This window comes from Ranitomeya imitator, chromosome 4 (genome assembly GCF_032444005.1).
Source record: "Ranitomeya imitator isolate aRanImi1 chromosome 4, aRanImi1.pri, whole genome shotgun sequence".
NCBI classification, from domain to species: domain Eukaryota; kingdom Metazoa; phylum Chordata; class Amphibia; order Anura; family Dendrobatidae; genus Ranitomeya; species Ranitomeya imitator.
In genome coordinates, this window is record NC_091285.1 from 534,036,148 (window position 1) to 534,063,164 (window position 27,017).

The window sequence follows — 27,017 nt, forward strand, 5'->3', positions numbered from 1 at the left end:
AAAAAAAACGTGAAAAATCTGCAACGTGCACACAGCGTTAGGATGTTTGCAGGGCAGCTGTAGGAGAAATATAGCTTTATATGCTGGACATTCAAGTGAAACATGTTCTACTGGGGTGAATGTGGCCTAGCACATTTAGGGGAACATGGTCCCGCTATGAAGCGTATGGGCTGCGGTTGTCATTATGTGGCAGCCTCTGTAATTAATACCTGTCAGATTTTTTTTATATACTTTCATTCCCCATAAAATTGGCATTTAGAAGCTTTTTTTTCTTCTTCGTAGGATTCTGTGTTTTATATTGTTCCTTTGTAATTCCTCCTGGCTATGAATATTCCTTTTCTCCTTGTTAATGGGCTAAGAGCGGATCCCTACATACTCTGCCACCGTTCAGTCCGTCCTTCCCGCATCAGACTGAGTAGGGATATGCCATGTTGATGAGATTCCTAATGCTTCGTTGTCCATTTACTCATGCATTTCCATAAAGAAAAGCAAAGGAATGTGAAAATGCATAATTCCTAGGAAAAAATGCTCCAGAATTATTATTTATGGTGAATGCAAGAATGTACTAAAAAGGCAGGAGTCAGGAAAATAATTACTATAGAATGTGTTTAATTTTGTAATGTGTGTTATGTCTTTTCCTTCTAGTCTGGGCAGCAAGGAGACTCGAGTAAATTCTTGTGTCCGTTCAGTGTCGCACTCTTGCTGTCTGTATCCCGAATACAAAGGTTTGAGAAACAGGTAATATATCTATGGAAGGTTATTTTTCTGCTCGCATAAATTATATTAGCACTGGCTGATTTTTGTTCTCCATTTTTATTACTGTTCAGGTATTTGATCTCCTGAAAAGTACTATATCCAAAGGTTTTAAAGACTTTCAGTTTCAGCAAGGCTCAAAATTTCTACGTGATTTAGTACCACAGCCGCCCAGCGTCTCCACAATGCTCCTTGAAATTGTGAAAAACAGGTATGGAATTGAATGAAGGATGCTTCTTCCAGTCATAAAAGTAGAGTTTAAGTTCCTGGCAATTAGTACAGAGGTAACCTCAAAATTACCTCAGCGTTATAATGAATGCTCTTCTTCAACTTATATTTTTGTTGTTAAACCTAGTACGTCGTTCTGATTTTCAACTTTTGTGTGGAAATAAAATGGTAAAATTAATGTGAAACATATTTCAAATATATTTGTATATGATATTCTATATGTTCAGGCACCTAGCTTTCATTGGTATGACACATGAAGGCTAAGTGGGCATGATGTATAACACTACTTCTCAATTTGTGAGGCGCTTCTGCAGCAAATGGCCAAAAAATTATAAAATGCCTATTAAAATCATTAGACTGTTTGATTGTGTGGTCTGTTCACGTTTTGTTTCCATTGGAGGCAGATCTCAGAAGTGTGCCCCAACCTATTCATTTTTTTATATACTACCGCATATACTTGTGTATAAGCTGAGGCACCTAATGTTGCCATGAAAAACTGAGAAAACTTATTGACTCGAGTATAAGCCAGGTATGCATTGTCCCCTCATCCCTATCCTTGTATGCATGGCCCCCTCATCCCCATCCTGGTATGCATGTCCCACTCATACCCATCCTGGTATGTATGGCTCCTCATCCCCATCCTTGTCTGCATGGTTCCTAATCCCCATCCTTGTCTGCATGGTTCCTCATCCCCATTCTTGTCTGCATGGTTCCTCTTCCCCATCCTTGTCTGCATGGTTCATCTTCCCCATCCTTGTCTGCATGGTTCATCTTCCCCATCCTTGTCTGCATGGTTCATCTTCCCCATCCTTGTCTGCATGGTTCATCTTCCCCATCCTTGTCTGCATGGTTCCTCATTCCCATCCTTGTCTGCATGGTTCCTCATCCCCATCCTTGTCTGCATGGTTCCTCATCCCCATCCTTGTCTGCATGGTTCCTCATCCCCATTCTTATCTGCATGATTCCTCTTCCCCATCCTTGCCTGCAATCTTCCTCATCCCCTTCCTTGTCTGCATGGTTCCTCTTCCCCATGCTAGTCTGCATGGTTCCTCTTCCCCATCCTTGTCTGCATGGCTCCTCATTCCCCTCCTTGTCTGCATGGTTCCTCATCCCCATTCTTGTCTGCATGGTTCCTCTTCCCCATCCTTGCCTGCATGGTTCCTCATCCCCAACCTTGTCTGCATGGTTCCTCATCCCCATCCTTGTCTGCATGGCTCTTCATCCCTATCCTGGTATGCATTGCTGTTCATCCCTGTTGTTGTATGCATGGTCCCCTCATCAACATCCTTGTATGCATGGCCGTCTCATCCCTATCTTTGTCTGCATGGTTCCTCTTCCCCATTCTTGTCTGCATGGTTCATCTTCCCCATTCTTGTCTGCATGGTTCCTCTTCCCCATCCTTGTCTGCATGGTTCATCTTCCCCATCCTTGTCTGCATGGTTCATCTTCCCCATCCTTGTCTGCATGGTTCCTCATCCCCATCCTTGTCTGCATGGTTCATCTTCCCCATCCTTGTCTGTATGGTTCCTCTTCCCCATCCTTGTCTGCATGGTTCCTCATTCCCATCCTTGTCTGCATGGTTCCTCATCCCCATCCTTGTCTGCATGGTTTCTCATCCCCATTCTTGTCTGCATGGTTCCTCTTCCCCATCCTTGCCTGCAATCTTCCTCATCCCCTTCCTTGTCTGCATGGTTCCTCTTCCCCATGCTTGTCTGCATGGTTCCTCTTCCCCATCCTAGTCTGCATGGTTCCTCTTCCCCATCCTTGTCTGCATGGCTCCTCATCCCCCTCCTTGTCTGCATGGTTCCTCATCCCCATTCTTGTCTGCATGGTTCCTCTTCCCCATCCTTGCCTGCATGGTTCCTCATCCCCAACCTTGTCTGCATGGTTCCTCATCCCCATCCTTGTCTGCATGGTTCCTCATCCCCATCCTTGTCTGCATGGCTCTTCATCCCCATCCTGGTATGCATTGCTGTTCATCCCTGTTGTTGTATGCATGGTCCCCTCATCAACATCCTTGTATGCATGGCCGTCTCATCCCTATCTTTGTCTGCATGGTTCCTCTTCCCCATTCTTGTCTGCATGGTTCCTCTTCCCCATCCTTGTTTGCATGGTTCCTCATCCCCATTCTTGTCTGCATAGTTCCTCATCCCCATTCTTGTCTGCATGGTTCCTCATCCCCTTCCTTGTCTGCATGGTTCCTCATCCCCTTCCTTGTCTGCATGGTTCCTCATCCCCATTCTTGTCTGCATGGTTCCTCTTCCCCATCCTTGTCTGCATGGTTCCTCTTCCATATCCTTGCCTGCATGGTTCCTCATCCCCATTCTTGTCTGCATGGTTCCTCATCCCCATCCTTGTCTGCATGGCTCCTCACCCCCCTCCTTGTCTGCATGGTTCCTCATCCCCATTCTTGTCTGCATGGTTCCTCTTCCCCATCCTTGTCTGCATGGCTCCTCATCCCCCTCCTTGTCTGCATGGTTCCTCATCCCCATTCTTGTCTGCATGGTTCCTCTTCCCCATCCTTGTCTGCATGGTTCCTCATCCCCATCCTTGTCTGCATGGCTCTTCATCCCTATCCTGGTATGCATTGCTGTTCATCCCTGTTGTTGTATGCATGGTCCCCTCATCAACATCCTTGTATGCATGGCCGTCTCATCCCTATCTATGTCTGCATGGTTCCTCTTCCCCATTCTTGTCTGCATGGTTCCTCTTCCCCATTCTTGTCTGCATGGTTCCTCTTCCCCATCCTTGTTTGCATGGTTCCTCTTCCCCATTCTTGTCTATGTGGTTCCTCATCCCCATTCTTGTCTGCATGGTTCCTCATCCCCATCCTTGTCTGCACGGTTCCTCATCCCCATCCTTGACTGCATGGTTCCTCATCCCCATCCTTGTCTGCATGGCTCCTCATCCCCCTCCTTGTCTGCATGGTTCCTCATCCCCATTCTTGTCTGCATGGTTCCTCTTCCCCATCCTTGTCTGCATGGCTCCTCATCCCCCTCCTTGTCTGCATGGTTCCTCATCCCCATTCTTGTCTGCATGGTTCCTCATCCCCATCCTTGTCTGCATGGTTCCTCATCCCCATCCTTGTCTGCATGGCTCTTCATTGCCATTCTTGTCTGCATGGCTCTTCATCCCTATCCTGGTATGCATTGATGTTCATCCCTGTTGTGGTATGCATGGTCCCCTCATCAACATCCTTGTATGCATGGCCATCTCATCCCTATCTTTGGGATGCATATTCCTATCCCTTATCCCATATCCCTATCCTTGTATGCATGGCCCCATGAAAAAAAGTATTAAACAGACAAACAAAACAAAAACATCTTACCGTCCTTGCACGCCCTCACTACATCTTGTTCCAGTGCCAGCAGCTCCTGCGGCGGAGCGATCACTTGTCACTGCTCATTAAGGGAATGAGATTGGAGAGAGGTGAATATTCATAACTCTAAAATAGCGGGCACCCGTGATAGCCCGGTGGCTGCTGCTGAAGAGAAATGAATATTCATTGCCAGCACAGTGAATGTTCATTTCTCTTTAGCAGCGGGCACAGTCTTTAGCCGCAGCATCCGGCTTCTGCCTCCTGTGACTCACTGCTCTGCCGCTCCACCTCCAGCTTCTGGGACAATGACTCGTGTATAAGCCGAGGGGGCATTTTCAGGACAAAAAAATGTGATGAAAAGCTCGGCTTATACTAGAGTATATACGGTATGTCCCACTTCATAGGGAGGTATAGCAGGCTATACTTTCTATATTGTGGATTATGGACCGTGTTGTGTACCCTGGAAGCTTTCCTGGAGCACACGACCTGTAGATGCTCCATCATAGTGCCATTTCATTGCCACCAAATGTGAACAGCACTCAAATCTTCTTTTATAATTTCTCATATAATGTAATACAGCATTTTCTGTCTAGTGTATTTGGTTGGGATCATGTCACCCAAGGGCTTGTAGAGCTTGGCTTTCTCCTAATGGATTCCTATGGACCTAAAATAGTTCCAGGTGCAAAAATGTCAGAGGCGACACTAGGAACACCAAGTCAACAGGCCTGTCAGCTTGGATCCAAAATTTTGCTAGAAACCTTCAAGGTAAAGTTGTTGTTGAATTTTCTTCCTATTCCTGTTCATTTAAGGGTGTACAATGTTAACAGTGTTTCTCTATCGCCTTTCATTGGGGGACACAGGAACCATGGGGTGTATGCTGCTGCCACTAGGAGGCTGACACTATGCAAATAAAAAAGTTAGCTCCTCCTCTGCAGTGTACACCCTACCGACAGGAAGTAGGATATTCAGTTTAGCTTAGTGTCAGTAGGAGGTGGACACGGGTCTTTCATTAGACCCATTTCTACCTCAGTGTGCGTCGTTTCCTTTCAGGTTTTTCCGGATGGGATACAGGGTGAGCAGTCACACCTGTAATCCCACAAGGCGGACTATGAGTACGGCGTGTACTGCCACCCCGTATCCTCATAGATCCCTCTCCAGGACCAAGATCCTAGCACACAAGCGTGCTTAGAAGTCCGGTCCTGGCTCCGTCCCCCACCCTCTCGCCCACCAGAGCCTGTCGGTTGGAGGTGACGAGGACGTCCATCACCAGCTCCATGGACGTCTCATCCCCCTCAGGTTAGTAACGGCGTGGGATGTTTAGGTGAGTATTTTCCATGCTCCCTTTTCCCAGATCACTCGCAGTGTGAGGGAGCAGAGGTCCCTGAGGCACGATTTTTACCTTTTATATGGAATCCCAGAGCATCGCAGCGGGTCAGGCAGCGCTCCCTTTTGAGCTGCGGTGATGGCAGGCTAGGTACGCTCGTTCTGTCTCTTCTTCTGCCGCAGTGCTCTCTCCGCATCAGCGCGACACTCTGACAGTCTGCCGCACCGCTTTCCCCTGGGCCGCACTGTTCGTCGGCCACATTGCCTTTCTGTCCCTGCGCGGCGGCCTTGGCAGACTGCCGCGCTGCTCTTTCCCTGCGGCGTTCTGCTCCGGCGCCGCGGCTCTCTTATCCAGCGGCGCCGACCTCTAATTTAGGCCCTGGCTCCGGCCGGGGCCTACTTCCGACGCCGAGACCAGACTCTTCGTTCCCTCGGGCGGCCCTGGCAGGCTGCCGCACTGCTCTGCGGCGCACTGTTCCGGGGCCCTGGCCTCTTCTACCGGCGCGCCGACCTCTAATTTAGGTCCCGGCTTCTGCCGGGGCCTACTTCCGGTACCGCGCTCCTCCACTTCCGGTTTCTTCGGGCGGGCTTTCTCCCGCCCGACAATCTCTTTACTCCCCGCCCACCGGCGCCATCTTGGTGCTCCTGGGCCCATGATTTCTACGCCGCTGCTTAGCGCCACATCGCAGCAGGGCGCACGTTCCAGCGCCCTTTTCAGCGGTCTCCTTCTGCGGTTCTCCCAGACTGCAGCCAGGCCCTTTCTTTCCCCAGCACACGTTTCCTCCGGCGGGGTCCCCTGCATCCTCCTTAGGTTGCCATCTCATCGCTGGTGCCCTGGACCTGTGCCATGATGCCGGTCGCAGCTCAGCCAGGAGCAGTCTGCAGGACCCTACTATTACTGTGAGTAGCTCTGCTAGGCAGCCTATTACTCCCCTATCCTGTTCCCCTAACCTTCGGACATCATTTAGGGGTCTGCTCCCAGGCCTAACCCTATAAGGAGTGTGTCCCGTCCTCCTGCTTCCTCTTGTCAGCTGCAGCAACTCCCTGTCCAGGAGTCCCTAACCCGGGTGAGGCCGAGACCCCTATCCCTGGGTGGGCTTTCCTTCTGTCTCAGTCTGGGGCGGACCTCACCAGGATGTCACGACCTTGGTATCCGTGCCTGTCCGCAATCGCTAGTGGGTCACAGGATTCTCCGTCCAGCCTTCTTCAACTTGGCCAAGAACAGAGGGATACAGGGTGAACAGTCACACCTGCAATCCCACATTATGGACTATGAGTACGGCGTGTACTGCCACCCCGTATCCTCATAGATCCGACGGCAGGACCATGATCCTAGCACACAAGCGTGCTTAGATGTTCGGTCCCAGCTCCATTCCCCACCCACTCGCCCTCCAGAGCCTGTCGGTTGGAGGAGACCAGGACGTCCACCATCAGCCTCATGGACGTCTGACACCTGTCTTTCCCGCTCCATCTTGCCCTCCGGTCTGGACCGGTGAGATCCCTCTTCCTGATCCTCCTCTCTATCGAGAGAGAGACGGGCTTCCTCGGTCATGTTTGCAGAGGAAGTTTCAGACTTGGATAGCCTTATTGATGCGATCAACCAGACCCTAAGCATCATGGATACCTCTACGGAACCCGCAGAATAGGCGGTTTTCGTTTAGACGGTCAAAACCACTTTCCAGGACCTTTGCCCCACACACGCTGAATATGTGGTGGTACTTGCCAGGAGAAATGCGAGCCATACCAGATGCTTGCAGACAGGGAAGCGTCTCGGCATCCTATATCCCTTCTCTCCTGTGCTCATCGCTAACTGGACTGATTCCTCGGCAGGAAGCGGGCAATTCTGGACTCGTCAGTTCCCAGACTGTCTACCAGCTTGGCACGGGTTCCAAGGATACTTTTATAGAACTGCTGGAAAAATCAGCCTTTTGTAACGGCTGCTTCTACTTTGTGCCTCGGCCATTGCCTCTACCTGGGTCTCAAGGACCATAGATAGATGGACCAAACAGCCTTGTAAGAGCACCCCGCCTGGAGCTCCTCCGGGGGAGCTAGCCGACCTGACGGACCGGATTTCCTATGCAGGGAAATATTTGGTATCTGCCTCCCTAGATGCGCAGCTTGTGCAGCTCACGCATCCAGCATTATGGTGGCCATCCGATGGAATATTCGGCTCTACACACAGCCCTTCCGGGGGGCCTGTTTCTTTGGCTACATGAGGGAACAAATTATTAATGACGCCATGGGAGGCACAAGTTCCCTTTGTCCCTTCGCTGTTTTGCGGCGTCGGAAGATTCCTCTAGCTAACACAGACTGCGATCTCGTCTGGCTAGAGAAAAGGCTTTCCTTTAAGCCTATCCCTTCCCGGTGTGCCCGCAACTCCCATGGTTGGGCCACCAGGCCTAGACCTGGCAGATCTTCTTCGGCATAATAACTCGTGCTAACGGCCCAGCGTTTCTTCCAGTTTGGGCGGGCATCTCCTGCCTTTTTCAGGGATGTTTGGCTGGCTTCGGTGGAGGACGCCTAGATCAGGGAGGTGGTATCCTCTGGATACAAGATAGGGTTCACTTAGCGGCCCGGAATCGCTTCTTTGAATCCCGCCCTCTAAAAATCCTCCTCTGATCTTGGGTTTCTTTGCGTCCATTACCTTCCTTCTTTGTTTGGAGGTTATTGTTTCCGTCCCACAGCAGGTACGCTTCCCAGGTTTCTATCCAAACCTGCTTGTAGTGCCGAAGAAGAGCGGCGCAGTTCGACCCTTCCTGTCTCTGAACTTAGTGAACAGAAGGTTCCGCATGCGGCATTTCAGGATGAAGTTCCTCTGTTCAGTCCTGGCTTCCATGGACCCACAGGTTTTCCTGTGCTACATGGATATCCAAGAGGCCTTGCTCCATGTCCTGATTTCCCTTGATGATCAGGGGCCTTAGTGCTCATTCCATACCTTGAAGTAATCCTCATCAAGCCTCTGCCCCTCTCTCAGGCCCCGAGGGTCTGACCATCGTCCTAGACTCCCTGTCCTGTTTCTGGTGGCTGGCCAACAGAACAAAGTCTTGTCTTGTTCCGAGTCAGCGTCTCGTCCTCTTAGGCATGTTGTTCGACATCGCTAGGGGTTTTTCTTCTTGAGAAGCGGGCAATTCTCCATACAGAGTTCGCTCTCGGCAGGGCCTTCGGCTGCCTTCATTCCGTTCAGCTACGACGGTCCTGTGAGGCATGGTGACAGCTCCGTAACCGTTCTCTTTTGCGCGGTTCCACTTGGGACCACTTCAGCAGGCCATCCTTCCTCAGTGGGACACGTCTGTGCTTTCTCTGGACCCTCCAATCCGACTTTCCATCAGATTCTAATAGCCTCTCAACTGGTGGCTGTCATCCCCTCTCATTCCTCATGTCCGGTCCTCCCCAAGGCAGGTGGTGACGACGATCACCAGCCTTCCCGGCTGGGGTGCGTTTTCTCGCCATCCGTCATTGAAGGGGGCGTTGGTCGGAGCAAGGGTCCTCTCCGCCGATCGACACCATTGAGAGAGGGGCCTTTCTTCTATCCCTGAGTCACTGGGAAAGGCTTCTCAGACGTCTGCCAGTCAGAATCCAGACGTCCAATGCCTCGGCTGTGGCTTATGTCAATCGCCAGGGAGGGAATCAGCCTCTTGGCTATGGCGGAGGTATCCAGGATCCTCTGGGCAGAGGCGACGATTTCAGCACTATTCGCAGTGTATATCCCCGGCGTGGACAACTAGGCCGCAGTGTTTTCTCTGCCGCGAGGGCCTTGCGGCAGGACAGAGGTCCCGACTCAGGAGGTCTTCCTTCAAATTTTCCTTGGATGAGGAACTCCGGACACGGATCTCCTGGCGGCCCGACTGCTTAGGAAGAGTCCACCGTTTTGTTTCCAACTCCGCAATCCTCTTGTTGTGGATACCGATACCTTGACCATTCCTGGGTCGCCTTTTGTACTTACCTTTCTGTTCCTCCCTCCCCTTTCTTCCCAGACTGTTGAAGATCTATGCGGAGGGGGTGCCGGTCATTCTGACCGCACCAGATTGGCCCAGAAGGTCTGGTTCGCTGAGATCGTTTATCTCCTCGCGGACTCTCATTGGAGGCCCCAGTCAGGTCAGATCTTCTGTACTAGGGACCCATCTGCCGCAGAGTTCTTGGTGTCTCAGGTTAACAGCTTTGCTGTTGAAACCTTCCTTTTTGGCCGTTCTCTCTAGGCGGGACTTGATGTTGGCCTTGCCCTTAGTTTTCTGAAGGGTCAGATAGCAACCCTTACCATCCTTTTTGTGAAGTCCCTTTTCAGAGGTCCTTTGCTACTGGCTATCACGGTACGAAGTTTTATATCCGTCCCGTTCTCAGATCAGGGCCTTTCTTCAGTAGCGCATGCGGCTCCCTCGTACCACACTTCCGTGGATCCCTGGGACCTCAGTCTTGTTCTGGAGGCTCGGTGGACTTTCTCCGTTGATCCTCTCCATGAGCCTCACTTTCTGCTCTGTCCTGCAAGGTGGCTTTGCTGGTGGCCATCTCCACGCATCTCGGAGTTGGTGGCTCTCTATCGCCCCTTTCTTGGTTTTTCACCAGGATAGGGTAGTTTTACGGCCTTCGTCGCCTTTTCTTCCCAGGGTGGTGTCCTCCTTTTACTTGAATAAGATCGTCCTTCCCACCTTTGTCCTGCTCCGATCGATTCTCTGGGGCATTCTCTGAACAGGCTAGACCTGGTCAGGGCGGTGAGGATCTATTTGTGTAGGGCCGCCTTCTTTAGGAAGAAGGACTGTCCTTTGTCATTCCAGACGGTACGCCAAGAGGCCTGCCGGCTTCCAAGGTTACGATTGTTCTCTGGATCAGACCTGCCATTCTGGAGGCTCACCGGATCAAGAACAGAGTGACTCCTCCCTCTGCTCCGGGCAGTGGGCGCCTCCTGGGCGGTACACCATGGGGCATCCGCCCTACATCTTTGCTAGGTGGAAGCCTAGTGTTCCGGTCACTCCTTTGCCAAGGGGTTATAAGCTCCATACCTACGCTTCGGCAGTTGCCAGCCTAGGCGGAAGGATCTTGCAGGCGGCAGTGGTGATTCCTCCGACCTGAATGGAGTTTTTCTGCTGTTCCCACCCCAGGGACTGCTTTGGGACGTCCCATGGTTCCTGTGTCCCCCAATGAAAGGCGATAGAGAAAACAGGATTTTTGGTTGCTTACCGTAAAATCTGTTTCTCGGAGCCTTCATTGGGGGACACAGCACCCTCCCAAGTTGAACAGCTCTGTTTACTGTATACGTTTGAGTTCTTTGAACACTCTTTGAGTGTTTGAAACTGTTGATCTGTGAAGCGCCGTGGAGTTTGTTGGCGCTATATAGATAAAGCTTATTATTATTATATTATTATTCTTTCGCTTTTACACGATTGCTTCTCCTACTGCTTTCTCACTAACTGAATATCCTACTTCCTGTCGGTAGGGTGTACACTGCAGAGGAGGAGCTAACTTTTTTATTTGCATAGTGTCAGCCTCCTAGTGGCAGCAGCATACACCCCATGGTTCCTGTGTCCCCCAATGAAGGCTCCGAGAAACAGATTTTACGGTAAGCAACCAAAAATCCTGTTTTTCATGTTTTTAGGTCCATGAGCCAATAAGGAGTGTGATTTTGGAGCAAGTTTTGAATCGAGTTGTTACTAAGGCAACTTCTCCCACAAGTCACTTTATAGGTGAATTGATGTTTTATTTTAAGCTCCTCATTTATGGACAGGGTTAATAGGAAGCACTGCTGGGAAGTCCAAGGTCAGTGCACAAATAATGGCTTTCAATGTTTTTCAGATCTTTTCTCGGACATTGTATTTGCAACACCTCTTCTAATGCAGAATTCGTCCTCTAAGCTGATCGCCACTTTTGACCATCTCTTCTACTTGCCATTCGCCACCGTTCAAGGTCTTATTAAAGCTTTACAGGTATTACAGAGTCGATTTTCTATGTTAAATATTGTTTACAGGAAAATGTACCGAATTTTGTCATTGGATATTCATATAACATTAGCGATGGTCTTTAAACTGGGACCACCACCGGATGTAAGCATGAAAGGATCGTGGCCGCTTTGCTAGCACTCTCTTAAGTCTTAAGGCAATTCAGGTATTTTGTTTTGGTGTTCACCTTATGGAATAAGTATTTTTAGATATTTTATTCTTGTAAATATGCACGTGGCAATACCAAACTTCATTTTTCTCGGAGCCTTCATTGGGAGACACAGTAAGCCATAGGTGTATGCTGCTGGCACTAGGAGGCTGACAGTAGGCAAAAAAAATTGGCGGCTCCTCAGCAGCTTACACCCACCAACTGGCACAAAGCTAGTCAGTTTTAGCTAAGTGTCAGTAGAAGGGACATGGGCGGACATACCGCATGTGCAGCTACACAGCTCAGCTGCTGAAATATCTTGCTCTCTCATAGAGCTGGTGGCAGCATCTACACTAAGAGGAGAGGAAGGGGGCCGTACCTGAGTCTTTTTTTTCTGTCAGAGAGGGGCTGCACTCTGCAGAATATGTCAGGAGGGGCCCCTTCCTCTCCTCTGAGTTGATGCTGCTGCTCGCTCTATGATGCAGGAGCCCAGACTCCTGGACATGCCCCCGGGGTCCCTGGACACGCCCCCGGGGTCCCTGGACACGCCCCCGGGGTCCATGGGCATACCCCCGGGGTCCCTGGGCACGCCCCCGGCTTCTCTGCCTAGTGCAGGCAGGAACAGGCCTGGTAAGTATGGCTGATCTCTGCCAGTCCTGCCTCCTCACTGCCTCTGACTGCTGCTGGGAACAGCCTCAGAGCAGACAGTACATCTGTAACCTCTGCTGCCTCCTGAGCAGTTCTGACAACTGAACTGCTTAATGTTCACATGAGCCATCACATCAAGCCCCCTGTAGCTACCTGCACCCCCTGTACTGAGGGGGGTTTATTGAAAAACTGCTGCACTGGCCCATTCAGAAGCAGGAGCTGCAGTGTGAATGCTGCCTGACTGGACCAGTGCAGCCATTGCACAATAAAGACCCCTCAGTACAGGGCTGGTAACTGGCTACGGGGGGGGGGGGGGGGGAGGGTGATGTGATGGCTGATGTTCTCATGGGTCAGATACCTGTCAGAAGGTAGAAGGAATGAGGAGAAGTGTCAGATTCACTGACTGCTGGGAGGCTGTTCTCTGCCGCTATCAGAGGTAGTGAAGGGGCAGAAGGACTGGTGACAGCTGGAGATCTGGCCAGTAAGTGCTGATGGAGGACTGAAGACCCCCAGGATGGAGCGCCTGGAGATGGAAGAATGCAGCTGCCAGAGGGACAACGTATGTAAGTAAATAAATAAATAAATAAATAATCTTTATTTTTATACAGTGCTAACATATTCCGCAGCACTTTACAGTTTTGCTCACAATCTAGAATCCCTATCAGTATGTCTTTGGAATGTGGGAGGAAACCAGAGTACCCGGAGGAAACCCACGCAAACATGGGGAGAACATACAAACTCCTTGCAGATGTTGTCCCTGGTGGGATTTGTACCCAGGACTCCAGTGCTGCAAAGTAACAGTGCTAACCACTGAGCCACCATGCTGCCCATAAGAAAATGTGTACAGACTTACTATCATCTCTGTCTATTACCATACTTCTGTGCACCTGTTTGTAAAAGTATCTTTCTATATATATATATGTGTGTGTATGTATGTGTGTGTGTGTACTGTGGTTGTCTGTGGGTGTTGGGGGTATACACACAAAGATAATCACAGTACACTATAAATATGTATATATGTATGTGTATTGGTACCTGAGTGTACATTAGTTATCTGTGTGTGTATAATGTGTATATACACACATTCATGTCCGAAAGTGTTTTCATGTGTCGATGTGTACTTTGGTTATCTGTGCAGGTGTGTGTGTGTACACACACTGATAATAGTACAATATATATACCATATATATATATATATATATATATATATATATATATATATATATATATATATATATATATGTATATATATATCTCTGCAGATGTGTCCGCATCCCAGAATTCCAAGCGGTGGAAGTTCACCGACCTCCATATTGGGACACTCAAGTGATGGGTGTCTCGATATGGAAACTGCTGGGGGGTACCAGCTCCTTGCGTGGTACCACCAGCTGAACACCGTCGCAACACACACACACACACACACACACACACAACCGTATGCACCGCACACATATATACACACACACACTGTATACGCCATACGCAGCCTCTTGCCTGGTACCACCAGCGGCACACCGTCGCAACACACACTGTATATGCCGTACGCACCACACACACTGTATATGCCGTACGCAACACACACACACACACACACTCACACTCTGTATACGCCATATGCAGCCTCTTGTATGGTACCACCAGCGGAACATCGTCGCACCACACACACACTGTATACGCCGTACACACCACACACGCACAACCCCCCACATTGTATACACCGTACGCATCCTATTGCGCGGTACCACCAGCGGAACATCGTCACAAACACGCCGTCGCCGGGATCAGCTGAATGATTCACTGACCGCCTCCATCATTGTACAGGAGGAGTGCATGCGCAGTTTTAATGTGACCGCTACTATCTCTGTCTGCACAAACATGGCGGCGGTCTGATTTACTGCGCAGGCGCAGTGAATCATTTGGCTGATCCCGGCTTCAGATGCGCGACGTGTCTACAGGCAGAGGAAGCCGGTCATATTAAAGGGGTTTTCCCATGAACGAAAGTTCATTTTAAAAATTGTCTGTGTCTGACCGTGTACGGAGCATACCACATCTCCTAGGCAGGGGAGGAAGCTAAAGACAATACTGACATTACAACAGGGGATCACAGAGGATTTCTTTTGTCAGGTAAAATATTTCACTTACTCTTTTTAAACAATATTTTACCTCACAAAATGTATCGTCTGTGATCTCCTGCTGCATTAAGTTAGAATAGCCTCCCAGAGCTGCTGTTTTGATGTGAACTGCCTCTGACCCTCATAGATCTTTTGCTCGATGATACTCCAAAGCTTCTCTATAGGTTTGAGGTCAGGGGAAGATGGTGGCCACACCATGAGTTTATCTCCTTTTATGCCCATAGCAGCCAATGACTCGGAGGTATTCTTTGCATCATGAGATGGGGCATTTTCATGCATGAAGATGATTTTGCTCCTGAAGGCACGTTTCTGCTTTTTACACCATGGAAGAAAGTTGTCAGTCAGAAACTCTATTTACTTTGCAGAGGTCATTTTCACACCTTCAGGAACAGTAGAGCCTTCCTGAACCGTGCCCCACCACGCCTCTGCTGTGCAGGTTTGCAAGGTGCCTACCTAGTCTTCCGTTGACACATTTCCCAAATTTTACAATGTTCATACCTACACCTCAGCAGATGCCAGCCTGGGCAGGAGGGTCCTCCAGGTGGCAGTTGCTCGTCTCCAGACCTGAAAGAAATATGCCTACACAGTTGTTTCCTAGTTGTTATTGATGTTTTTTCTCTCCTTTGGGACTGCTTTTTGATATCCCATGGTCTCCTTTATTCCCTAATGAAGCGATAGAGAATAGAGGATTTTGGGTACATGCCGTAAAATCTTTCTCTGAGCCTTCATTGGGGACACAGAACCCTCCCTTTCTATGCATGTTGTTTTACTCTTTTATATGTTTCTTCTCATAGTGCTTTCTCCTTAGGCCATGTTCACACCATCCTTTTTTTAATGCGGAACCGCCGCGATTTTCCCGCTGCGGGTCCGCAGCTGTTTTCCATGCAGGGTACATTACAATGTACCCTATGGAAAACAGGAACTGCTGTGCCCACATTGCGGAAAATCCCCAAAAAAGCCGCGCTGAATAGCTGCGGTAAAAAAGAAGTACCATGTCACTTCTTTTTGCGGAACTGCAGCGGTTCTGCACCCATTGACCTCCATTGTGAGGTCAAACCCGCAGTAAAACCCGCAGACGAAAAAAATATCTGCGGGTTTTCTGCGGTTTGTGGTGCAGAACCGCTGCAGTGTGGCTGCCGCCCCGTGCCCCAATCCCACCCCCCCGTGCTCCGATGCCACCCCCGTGCTCCGACGCCCCCCCCCCCCCCCCCCCGTGCCCTAATCTCCCCCCTTATACTTACCGGGCCTCCCGGTGTCCGTCCAGCCGTCTTCTCCCTGGGCGCCGCCATCTTCCAAAATGGCGGGCGCATGCGCAGTGCGCCCGCCGAATCTGCCGGCCGGCAGATTCGTTCCAGGCACATTTTGATCACTGTGATAACCTCACAGTGATCAAAATAAAAAAAAAGGTAAATGTCCCCCCCCCCTTTATCACCCCCATAGGTAGTAACAATAATAAAATAAAGAATTCCCCCCCCCCCCACTACAGTTAGAACTAGGGGTAGGGTTAGGGGTAGGGTTAGGGTATTTTCAGCCATTTTAACCCTAAAAAAACTTCCTAGAAAACACATAGACTCTGCAGAGAAAACTGCATAAAAAACTGCACCAAAAAACGCATCAAAAAAAGCACCAAAAAACGCACCTGCGTTTTCTGCCAAGAGCTGCGGTTTTTAGTGCAGAAAAAACAGCAGGGAAATCAGGAACTTGTGAACATGGCCTTAACCGATTAGCTTTGTGGCCTTTGGTGGGTGTAACATGGTAAGGAGGAGCTAACTTTTTTTTTTTGCCTAGGGTTAGCCTCCTAGTGTTAGCAGCATGCATCTCATGGTCTCCTGTGTCCCCAATGAATGCTTTGAGAAAAGGATTTTATGATAAGTACCCAAAATTCTCTCTTTTTTTTTTTTTTTACCTTACATTTACTCATTTTTTGGTGACTATGTAAACTTCTAGATTTTTTTTTAAGATTTTTTTTTCTTAAAAGTGTGTATGCACCTATGTGTATGTATGTCGTATGTGTGTATATTATATAATATATAAAGTGTATATTATATAATATATAAAGTATATATGTATATGGGTGTGTACATGTATGTATGTATATACACACACACACACACACACACACACACACACACACACACACACACGTGCGTATAATTGCTTTTCTCTTTTTTTTCACATCTTTAATCAGTTTTTTTTTTTAAGACATACATTTTTATTGATTTACAAATTGTGTTGAGCATTACATCTTATTGACAGTAAATTCTTAACAACACAACGTTATGGGGATTAGGGAAGGGAAGAGGATAGGGGATATGGTGACATTACAATAACTATCCAATCACATTCTCTATGTGCGAATCTGCAAAGTTATTTAATAACGGTATTTAAGCGGAAAGATAACCAATTGTTCCATTTTTTATGAAATTGAGCTATATTATTATTAGATGTAGCGATTATTTTTTCCGATAGGCAATTCTGGTTGATCAGTGATACGACCTCGGACAGTGAGGGGCATTTGGAGTTTTTCCAGTAACTAGCAATTTTGATTCTTGTTGCTACAATAATGTGTACAATCACTGTATGGAACTCATAGGGAAACGAGTCCAAATCAATAGCGAGTAACGCCTGCTGTGCATTAAGATTCACCGGTATACCACAAATCTGGGACATCAGATGATCTATGGCTGTCCACAGACGTCTAATTCTGTCACAATCCACCATATATGTAGCATGTCTGCACAGGGGTCTCCACACCTCCAGCACGTGTCTGGGGAACTGCGGAACATCCCAGACAATCTACTGGGAGTGAAATACCACCGATATAACAATTTCCTGGCGTTTTCTATGTGGTTAGTACATTTAGATTGGCTTCCAATAATTAAGAAGGATGCCCTCCACTGATCCGGTGTGAATGTGCATTTTAGGTCTTTTTCCCACTTTTGCAGGTATGTAGTTAGAGAGGGCAGGGTATTCTCCAACATACAGTCGTAGCTTGTGGACAGCGCCCTAATCTATGATGTCGGGTTCATCAGCATAGAGTAAAGTTTAGACGGCGGTGCAGGCATTTGTTTTTTCCTTTCAGTTAGGAAATGCCGAATCTGCAAATATTTGTAAAAATCCCTTTGAGGGACATTGTATTTATCTCGCAATGATGTAAAAGTAATTAATTCCTTCCCCTTATACAAGTTTCCAATTGAGGTAGTTTTGGGTAAATTCCAATTTCTCTATCGCCTCATTGGGGGACACAGGAAACCATGGGTGTATGCTGCTGCCACTAGGAGGCTGACACTATGCAAATAAAAAAGTTAGCTCCTCCTCTGCAGTGTACACCCTACCGACAGGAAGTAGGATAATCAGTTTAGCTTAGTGTCAGTAGGAGGTGGACACGGGTCTTTCATTAGACCCTTATCTACCTCAATGTGCGTCGTTTTTTCTTACAGGTTTTTCGGAGGGATACAGGGTGAACAGTCACGCCTGTAGTCCCACAATACGGACTATGAGTACGGCGTGTACTGCCACCCCGTATCCTCATAGATCCCTCTCCAGGACCAAGATCCTAGCACACAAGCGTGCTTAGAAGTCCGGTCCTGGCTCCGTCCCCCACCCACTCGCCCACCAGAGCCTGTCGGTTGGAGGAGACGAGGACGTCCATCACAGCTCCGTGGACGTCTCATTCCCCTCAGGTTAGTAACGGCGTGGGATGTTTAGGTGAGTATTTTCCCCTCCCATTCCCAGATCACTCACAGTGTGGGGGAGCAGGTCGCTTTAGAAATGCGCTGCACGATTTTTACCTTTTATTTTTATTGGGGATCTTAGAGCCACACGGGCAGAACCGCATCGCACGAAGGCCGGTCAGGCACCCGCGCTCCCTCCTGAGCTGCGCCATTTTTTTCCACCGTGAAGGACTGCTAGGGACGCTGGATCTGTCCCCTTCTTCGGCGGCCGCAGTGCTCTCCCTTCAGCCGCACTGGTCGGCGGCCGCAATGTCTCCACTTTCAGCGCGACAGCCTGGCAGGCTGCCGCACCACTTCCCCCTGCGGCCGCACTGCTCGGCGGCCACATTGCGTCCTGCTTCTGCGCGGCAGCCTTGGCAGGCTGCCGCGCTGCTTAGTCCCTGCAGCGCACTGCACCGGCGCCGCGATTCTCCTCTTCGGCGGCGCTGGCCTCTAATTTAGGTCCCGGCTTCGGCCGGGGCCTACTTCCGGCGCCGCGACTCCACCACTTCCGGTTTGTTCAGGCGGGCTTTTCTCCCGCCCGACAACCCTCTCCCCGCATTCTCCGCCCACCAGCGCCATCTTGGTGCTCCTGGGTGCTCATCAGACTCCGCCCTCCCCACTTCGCTGGTGCCACACATCGCCACTCCAGCGCGCAGTCTGGCATTTTTTTTTTTTTTTCCCTGCGGTTCCTTTTCTTGAATTGCGGCAGGAGCTCATATCGCCTCCATTTTCTTCTACTATGAGTAGCTCAGCACTGTAGACCTCTGTCCCCCCCGAAACCCCCGTCTCCTAACCCTCTAAGAATCCGTGCAGCCACTGGCTGTGGAGCATAGTGGGATTGTAGAGCCGTGCAGTCACTGGCATAATGCGTGATAGTACTCTAAAGCAGTGCAGTCGATGGGTATCAGTACTCTAGTCCTGTGCAGTCACTGGCATAATACGTAATAGTACTCTAGACCTGTGCAGCCACCGGCATAATACATAATAGTACGCTGGAGCCGTACTATCACTGGCGTAGTAGCACTCTAGAACCGTACAGTCACTGGATAGTGGTACTCTAGAGCCATGCAGTCGCTGGTGTAATAAGTGCCCTAGAGCCGGGCAGTTACCAGCGGGGTATGGCAGTATGCCCCACGCTGCCGTCATCGGTGCCACTGTCCACCCCTCACTCTCCACAGGGAGAGGGATCATTATAAAACGTGCCATATGGCATTCACTTCGTAGAAGGTTTTCCGTTTTGTCATACTACTGTTGTGGTTTCTGCTATTGCAGATCTGTGCCTTGATCTTCAGCAGTGCGAGTTTCGGCTATTTCTCTAGACATAGTGATGCTAGAGCCCTGGCATATCGAAAGTTTCCTTATCTCCTGCTCAGGAGCACTCGCCCTCCATCTCCCTGCAGCCCCCTCCGGATGCAAGCATTACTCTGCTCTAAGCAGAGGGGAGCGGCTCCTACCCACTTCATGACTGCAGTGTTCGGACCTAACTTCCAGCTGGTTAAGAGTCCGTATTTCCCAGCAATGTCGGCCGTGGCTCAGTGGATAAAGAATCTGACCACATATCGCAGGCGCAAGGTTTGAACTCGGGTTCACAACAGAGAGTAGAGTTTAGTCTCCCTGTTGACAAGCCTACTGTCCTACCTTCAGGAGAACGAGCACGGCAGGACATACTTCAAGACAGACTCCGTGGTGCGGCTTACTACACGGAAGCTGTTATTCTGCCTAAGGCCGTCAGGTATCATGACCTAGACCGCTACACAGAATCAACTCTCTCCTATACCCTTCTCCAGGGTTCTCTCCATGCTGATTTAGTCAGGATACCGAGAGCCGATCGCAGCAGGATACCGAGAGCCGATCGCAGCACGAGAGCCGATCGCAGCAGTACTCTATCCGCCACAGTCTCAGGATACGGAGAGCCGATCGCAGCACTATAGCCGATCGCAGCAGTACTCTATCTGCCATAGCCGCAGGATACCGAGAGCTGATCGTAGTGGTGCTCTATCTGCCATAGTCGCAGGATACTGAGAGCCGATCGCAGCAGTACGCAATCCTCCATCCAGGTTGCTCACGCACCACCTTCCAGGTACAGTACGGTATTTGAAGCTGTCTTTTCTTCATCGGATAAGACGTTTCTTGGATTGACCACTGCAGTGGTACTGGCATTCTGTACTGTATTCAGGTAGGTCAGACGAACTCTCCTATTCCTCCAGTTCGATTGCAGCAGTACTCTGTCCGCTAGCCAGGTTTTAGATGTCATCCTCCAGACACATTTAGTCTATACCTGCCGTCTTTCCAGTGGTTTAGACGTGCCCGAGATCGAGTACTGCATTGGTCCTGCTCTTTTGCTCCAGAGTCAGGTGAGTCAGTAACGCTCTCTATCACGCTCTTATGGGTCCTTTGCAGATTCTGCCTAGGCTCCCCTCTAGTCACCACTCAGAGGGAGGTGCCCGGTATCCATCACTTCTGGCTGGCTGCCGCAGCGGTTACAATCCGCTTTCAGGTGAGTCAGAGACGCAACCTTTGCTGTGTGTTTCAGGGTCAATATCGTCTGTAGTCTATTAACAGTTAAGCAGAAGATCTACCACATACCACAAGGTGGACCCCAGTGCCACAGGGTTGACCACAGTGGCAGCATAAGTGGCCTGTCCATTTTCAGGTAGGTCGGACACGCTGGTCTCGGGTACCGACTGGTCGCAGCCTTTCTTCAGCCACGCACTGGGCCTTAATTACGTGTTGTTCCCCAGGGGCCTTCCTCTCCATCTGGTTATTCGGACCTATCACTACCTATCCAGTAGGTCAGTTTACAGTGCGGTCCTTGGTCTATCTGCACTATCCAGTACGTTACTCCTATCAGTGCGTTACTCCTATCATATATGATTTACAGTATTATACGTTCAGGCTGTCTCTTACGGAGTCAGAGCCCATATAATACCTTGACTCATGATTGATCACGGCACTATTCTAGGGGTCTTTGAACTTCCTCAATACAGAGCTTCCATTTTATGTGTCAGCACTTACCTCTTCTTTCTTACAGACACTGGATTAAACCTCGAGCAGCTCTGGGATTTGTTTCCGACCGTGGCAGGAACAGGTTCTCCCACCTCGGATAGGAATGGTATCTTACTCTGTGCAAGCATCATCCAGTGTAGAAGGCTGCTCCACGCCTGGATCCGATGATGGGGTTTTGGTGATAATACGTTCCTTCCTTCAGCAGGATTCGTATCCTTTTCACCGTTATTCTCCGTTGTGTGGTGTCTTATACCTAGGTAAGTAGATCCACACGCTAGAACCCTCTCCCCGTTCCAGAAGGTCCGGGTCTGATAGAGTCACTCATGTCGTCATAGGTAAGGATCTTCCTTTTGGCAGTCAAGTTTTTTTCTGGGGCCTATGTACTCCTTCCTAGGGCCAACTTCCCATGGAATTGACATTCTCCAGGTTTTCCATGGACTATCCTCCTTTGACTGCTCATATCCGATTGTGCTTATCAATGCCCATCTTGTCTACATTTTCCATAGTCCCTATTAACCACCTTCATCCCCGTTCGCTTAAGTTAAGCTTCCTGATGGATCTGAGTCTGCGGAATCGTCTGGTAGCCTCCGTTCTATCTACTTAGACGTGCAAGAGGTGGTCTCTTCAAACGGTTCTTCCTTTCTGATCCGTTTTGTTGATGTAGCAGAGCCTGCATTGCTAAGCTGAGATCCAGGGTTTTCACCCGAGGTCCCCTTCAGTACGGCTTCAGCGTTTTGCTCTCTAGCATGTCCTCAATACCTTACTCTCAAGTTTTTTTCTTGTAATTTCAATTTAATGGTCTTTTCTGGGGTTTCTCTTGGAATCCTTAGTCCCGCCGTACCAAAGACGGAAGAGTCTCGGTTTCCTATATTCCCTCTCTTCTGAGCTTACTGCGAACTGGATCTCTTCTCCGTTTCTGGGCCTTCTGGTTTCCAGATTTCCCACCGATACAGTCCTTCTCTTCCAGAGAGAGCATCCCTCAAGGATACCTATGGCGGACTAATAGTCCATGGTGAAGTCGACCATTGAAGTGTCCGCCGCTACTTTGTGCCCTGCCTTTGTCTCCCTTGCGGACTAATTTACTCTTGCAAGGAAGTACATGGTATCCGCCCCCGCGGATGCCGCTGCAGGTGCTGCTTGGACATCCAGCAATCTGGTGCCTATCCGTAGGACCCCTTTTGATTAAGGCATGGCAGGACTTATCCTCTAGGAGGTCCCTCACCAGCTTGCCTTCCGAGGGTTTTCCATCAGTGTGGCTCCATCTTGAACCAATTATTAAGGAGGTCATTGGAGGGACAAGTTTTCTTCTCCCTCAGACTAAACCTCGTTGTTCTCCTGGGACCGCGTGTGCTTTCCTTTATCTTATGAAAGCCTTTACCCAGGCCCTCCTTTTCTTCAAGACATCGGACATTTTTGCGAGGGGCAGGTTCTTTTTCGTTTTATACCTTCCTTTTCAGTCTTTCTATCACTTCCAGAGTCTGTGGCGGAAGTTTTGTACATTCTGTGGATCACAGGTTCTGTGCTCTGCCCTTACCTTGCCGAGGTTCTCCATGGCTCTGTCCATTGTTCTTGATTCCCTTCCTTTCATCCTGCTCGGACTCATCCTTCGTAGCTTTCGCTCATCACGCTACCGGGTCAGGGCGGGGTGCATCTAGCCAGCTAAGGCCCCCCTTTTCAGTATACGGGCTCGGCGTAGAGGCTCTCCGGCCTCCAAATCAACGTATGCCCGCAAAATCCGGTCAGCAATGTTTAGATTTACCAGGTCAGAGCAGTGCTCCTCCTTCCAGGTTTAAGGCGCACTCTACCCGGGCAGTGGGCGCCTCCTGGCAGTGCACATATTGGGCCTCTGCCTTGCACCTCTACAGACCGATGATCGGTCCTCCACATGTTCGCGAAACTTCCATGCCTAGCTTCGGCGTATGCCGGCTTAGGTAGGAAGATCTTGCAGGTGACAGTGGTGAATTCCTCTGACCTAGATTGGAGTGGACTGCTGTTCCCACCCCAGGGACTGCTTTGGGACGTCCCATGGTTTCCTGTGTCCCCCAATGAGGCGATAGAGAAAACAGGATTTTTGGTTGCTTACCGTAAAATCTGTTTCTCGGAGCCTTCATTGGGGGACACAGCACCCTCCCAAGTTGAACAGCTCTGTTTACTGTGTTATACTGTTAACGTTTGAGTTCTTTGAACACTCTGAGTGTTTGAAACTGTTAAACTGTAAAGCGCTGCGGAATTTGTTGGCGCTATATAAAGATTATTAGTATTATATTATTATTCTTTCTCATTTACACGTTGCTTCTCCTACTGCTTTCTCACTAACTGATTATCCTACTTCCTGTCGGTAGGGTGTACACTGCAGAGGAGGAGCTAACTTTTTTATTTGCATAGTGTCAGCCTCCTAGTGGCAGCAGCATACACCCATGGTTTCCTGTGTCCCCCAATGAAGGCTCCGAGAAACAGATTTTACGGTAAGCAACCAAAAATCCTGTTTTTTAAGTTTGAGGTCCGGGATACAATGCTCCAGTGTCTCTATAGGAGCTTTGATAAATGTGGTTTGTATAAGAAAGAGAATAGAGGTAGCCAAAAACGGCGGACAGTATCTATAGATTCCCATCTGGGAAACTTGTAGTCAAAATGTAATTTGAAACAATCTATAATAGACCATTCCCAGTAAAATTATTCTGCCCTAGTAGCGGATCAAGACAGTTATGAAAAACTATATACTAGGAGGGGGGGAGGAAATAAATCCAAAAAGATAACTATATGTCTTTAGTAAAATTTCTTTATTAAAGTGCAAGGCAAAGAGACAGTGATGACAACAGAGTCATCCAATACACATAAAAACAATCAGTGCATCTGGGACACTGGGACAACTACTTGCCAACCCATAATAGAGGAGTGACTCGCCACATCAGCATAAAGGGTTTAAGGTTACGGGGCCAATAGGGGAAGAAAAACCCTCAATCAAGGAAGGACTAGTATGCAAACAAACCGCCATGTATATATACTACCATATCCAGCATGTCATATAACATCACGTGATAGTTAGAGGCTAAACAAAGCGGTAAAAAAAAAAAATTAATATATCACCCCAAAAGAAGGCCGGTCCTTGGCAGATGTAGTGTCTCAGTGTCCGCCCCAACGCGCGTTTCGGAACACCTTCGTCAGGGGGCCCTAATTTTCTCCGCCAGAGGTTCAATCACCAAAGCGAATATAAGGGGTGATAGCGGGCACTCCTGTCTCGTCCCCTTAGTAATAATAAACCTATCCGACATCATTCCAGACACAGAAACCGACGCTGATGGGTGAGAATATAGCAGAGTGATTGCTTTAGCAATATTACCCGTAAATCCGAATCTGGCCAGAACCTCAAACAGGTATCCCCAATGCACCCGATCGAACGCCTTCTCTGCGTCCAGGGATAGGAGCAGAGAAGGCGTCCGGTCCCTCCCCGCCACATGGATGAGGTCAATCATTCGTCTGGTGCCGTCCAATGTCTGTCTAGATTTGATAAATCCAACCTGGTCTCTGTGCACCAGGGAAGGGATTACATCGGAGATTCTATTTGCTAAGATTTTGGAGTACAGCTTGAGGTCAGTATTTGGAAAGGGATATCGGCCTGAAATTACTTGGATGGTCGGGCGTTTTTCCTGGCTTGGGGAGGGGGACTGTAGTCGCTTGTAACATTTCTTCTCATATTTTGCCCGTTTCAAATATATTTTGGAAGACTAATAATAGATGTGGGGACAATATTTGGTTGAATAACTTCAAGTATTCATTAGTTATACTATCCGGTCCTGGGGATTTATTATTTTTTGTTGCCTGAATGGTTTGTTGGATTTCTTTTTGGTTTATAGGTTGATTTATTGCCATCAATTTATCCTCTGGGATTTGGGGTAAGGATATGCTATTTAAGAAATTATTAATTAGCTCAGCGTTGGGTTGTGGAATAAAGTTATCAGTCTTGAGATTATAGAGTGAGGAGTAATATCTTGCAAAAGTATTCGCAATTTCTTTGGGGTTGTATATTTTGTTCTTTTGATCATCTTGTATGTGAGCTATTTTTTGCTTTGTTAATCTCGCTTTAATCTTATTGGCAAGTATTTTACTCACTTTATTCCCCTGCCAATAATATTTTGCTTTATTACTCCTCAAATTATGCTCATATTTATATTGGAATAGCTGATATAGTTCGTGTCTTGCCTTTTGTAGTTTTCTATATACCGTGGGTGATGGGCTATGTTTATGGATGTTTTCCAATGTTGCTATATTTTTACTAAGCTCTTCTATTTGTCGCATTCTCAATTTTTTGTGTTGATCTGCTATCTGTATTAGCCGCCCTCTTATATAGGCCTTGTGGGCGCACCACACTGTGGTCGGGGATATGTCAGGAGTACTATTGATATAAAAAAATTCCTGGAGAAGGTCGTTTAGTTGGGATTTGATATTATCTGAGGCTATTAAAAAGTTATTAATTCTCCACGGAGAATAAGTTAAATTATTGTACGTCTCTTTAGTTTGGCATGTTACAGGAGCGTGGTCCGACCAGGTTATGTTCCCAATTTTTGCTGATTGTATATTTTGTAGGAGCCATTTATCCACTACTATTAGATCTATTCTTGAATATACTTTGTGTGGGTGGGAGTAATACGTATAATCCCGTTCAGAAGCATGAAGGACCCTCCACGTATCATACCATTCTTCTGATATAAGACACTGGGACAACGCATGGGATTGGGACTTTTTTTTTGAGCACCAAGATTTGTCTATATTAGGGATTGGGACGATGTTAAAATCTCCACAGATTAGCAGGGATCCTTGTTTTATTTTTGATAATTTAGTTATGAGGTCTTTAATAAAAGTGATTTGACCTGAATTGGGTGCATATATAGATACAATTGTATACATCTTATTATTAATATTACATATCAATATTACATATCTGCCTTCATCATCCAGAACGCTATCAACAAGCCGGAACGCCATAGTGTCTTTTATTGCAATCGTTACCCCTCTCTTCTTCGGTAGATATGTGGGTAATTTTTATGTTGTAGTCTATGTGTATCTTCACGATTTAAATGAGTTTCTTGGACACATAGTATGTCCGCTTTGAGTGCCTGGGCTTCTTTCCATAATAACGATCTCTTGAAAGGGCTATTTAGGCCTTTCGCATTAATGCTAGATATTTGAAATACCATCAGTTACAAAAGAGAAGAAAAAAATAATAATAATAATTCAGTCAGTCACCAGATACAGGATAATAATAAGGGAAACAAAGGGGTTACAGTTATTAACAACAACTACAACAAGTACAACTTGTACAACTCAGAGTCTGGTTCTGTGTGAACCAACTGGATAATCGTTCCTATCCAGTATTAAAGGGGGGGAGAGAATAGAAAAAACGAAAGCGTTATTCTCATGCCCCTTCAACCTGCCAGCCAGGCAAAAAAAATAACAGTGTGGTGTCCTGGCATAGGCACATAGGGGATTACATATAGTTACAGAGTACTTGGTGAGAATCAGGTCCATTCTTTGTTCAGTGTCGGGGGTCTTTTCTTTAGTGGGGAACTGGTATCTTCATCCACTGACGTCAGGGACCATTCCTGGAGCAGGGTCATGGCCTCTCTGGGAGATGCAAGGACGTGTGAAGTTCCGTTTTTCGTCGCGATGAGCGTTACTGGATATCCCCACTTGTAGACAATACCGTTGTCCTGCAGAATCTTGGTTGCGGATGAGAATTCCCGCCTCCTGTTCTGGGTTGTCGCAGACAAGTCGGTGAACACCAGGATGTTCCGGAATCTTTCTAGAAGTTCTTGCTTT

At 48.3% G+C, this 27,017-nt stretch overlaps 1 protein-coding gene across 1 annotated transcript in view; it reads left to right on the forward strand.

Moving 5' to 3' along the window:
* FANCI (FA complementation group I) overlaps window positions 1–27,017 on the forward strand; it is a 163,147-nt gene that overhangs the window by 50,379 nt on the left and 85,751 nt on the right. The window contains exons 11-15 of the mRNA XM_069766216.1: window positions 646–738; window positions 828–964; window positions 4,894–5,065; window positions 11,211–11,298; window positions 11,408–11,538. Coding sequence (XP_069622317.1) covers window positions 646–738; window positions 828–964; window positions 4,894–5,065; window positions 11,211–11,298; window positions 11,408–11,538 — 621 coding nt within the window. The remainder of the gene's footprint in view (window positions 1–645; window positions 739–827; window positions 965–4,893; window positions 5,066–11,210; window positions 11,299–11,407; window positions 11,539–27,017) is intronic.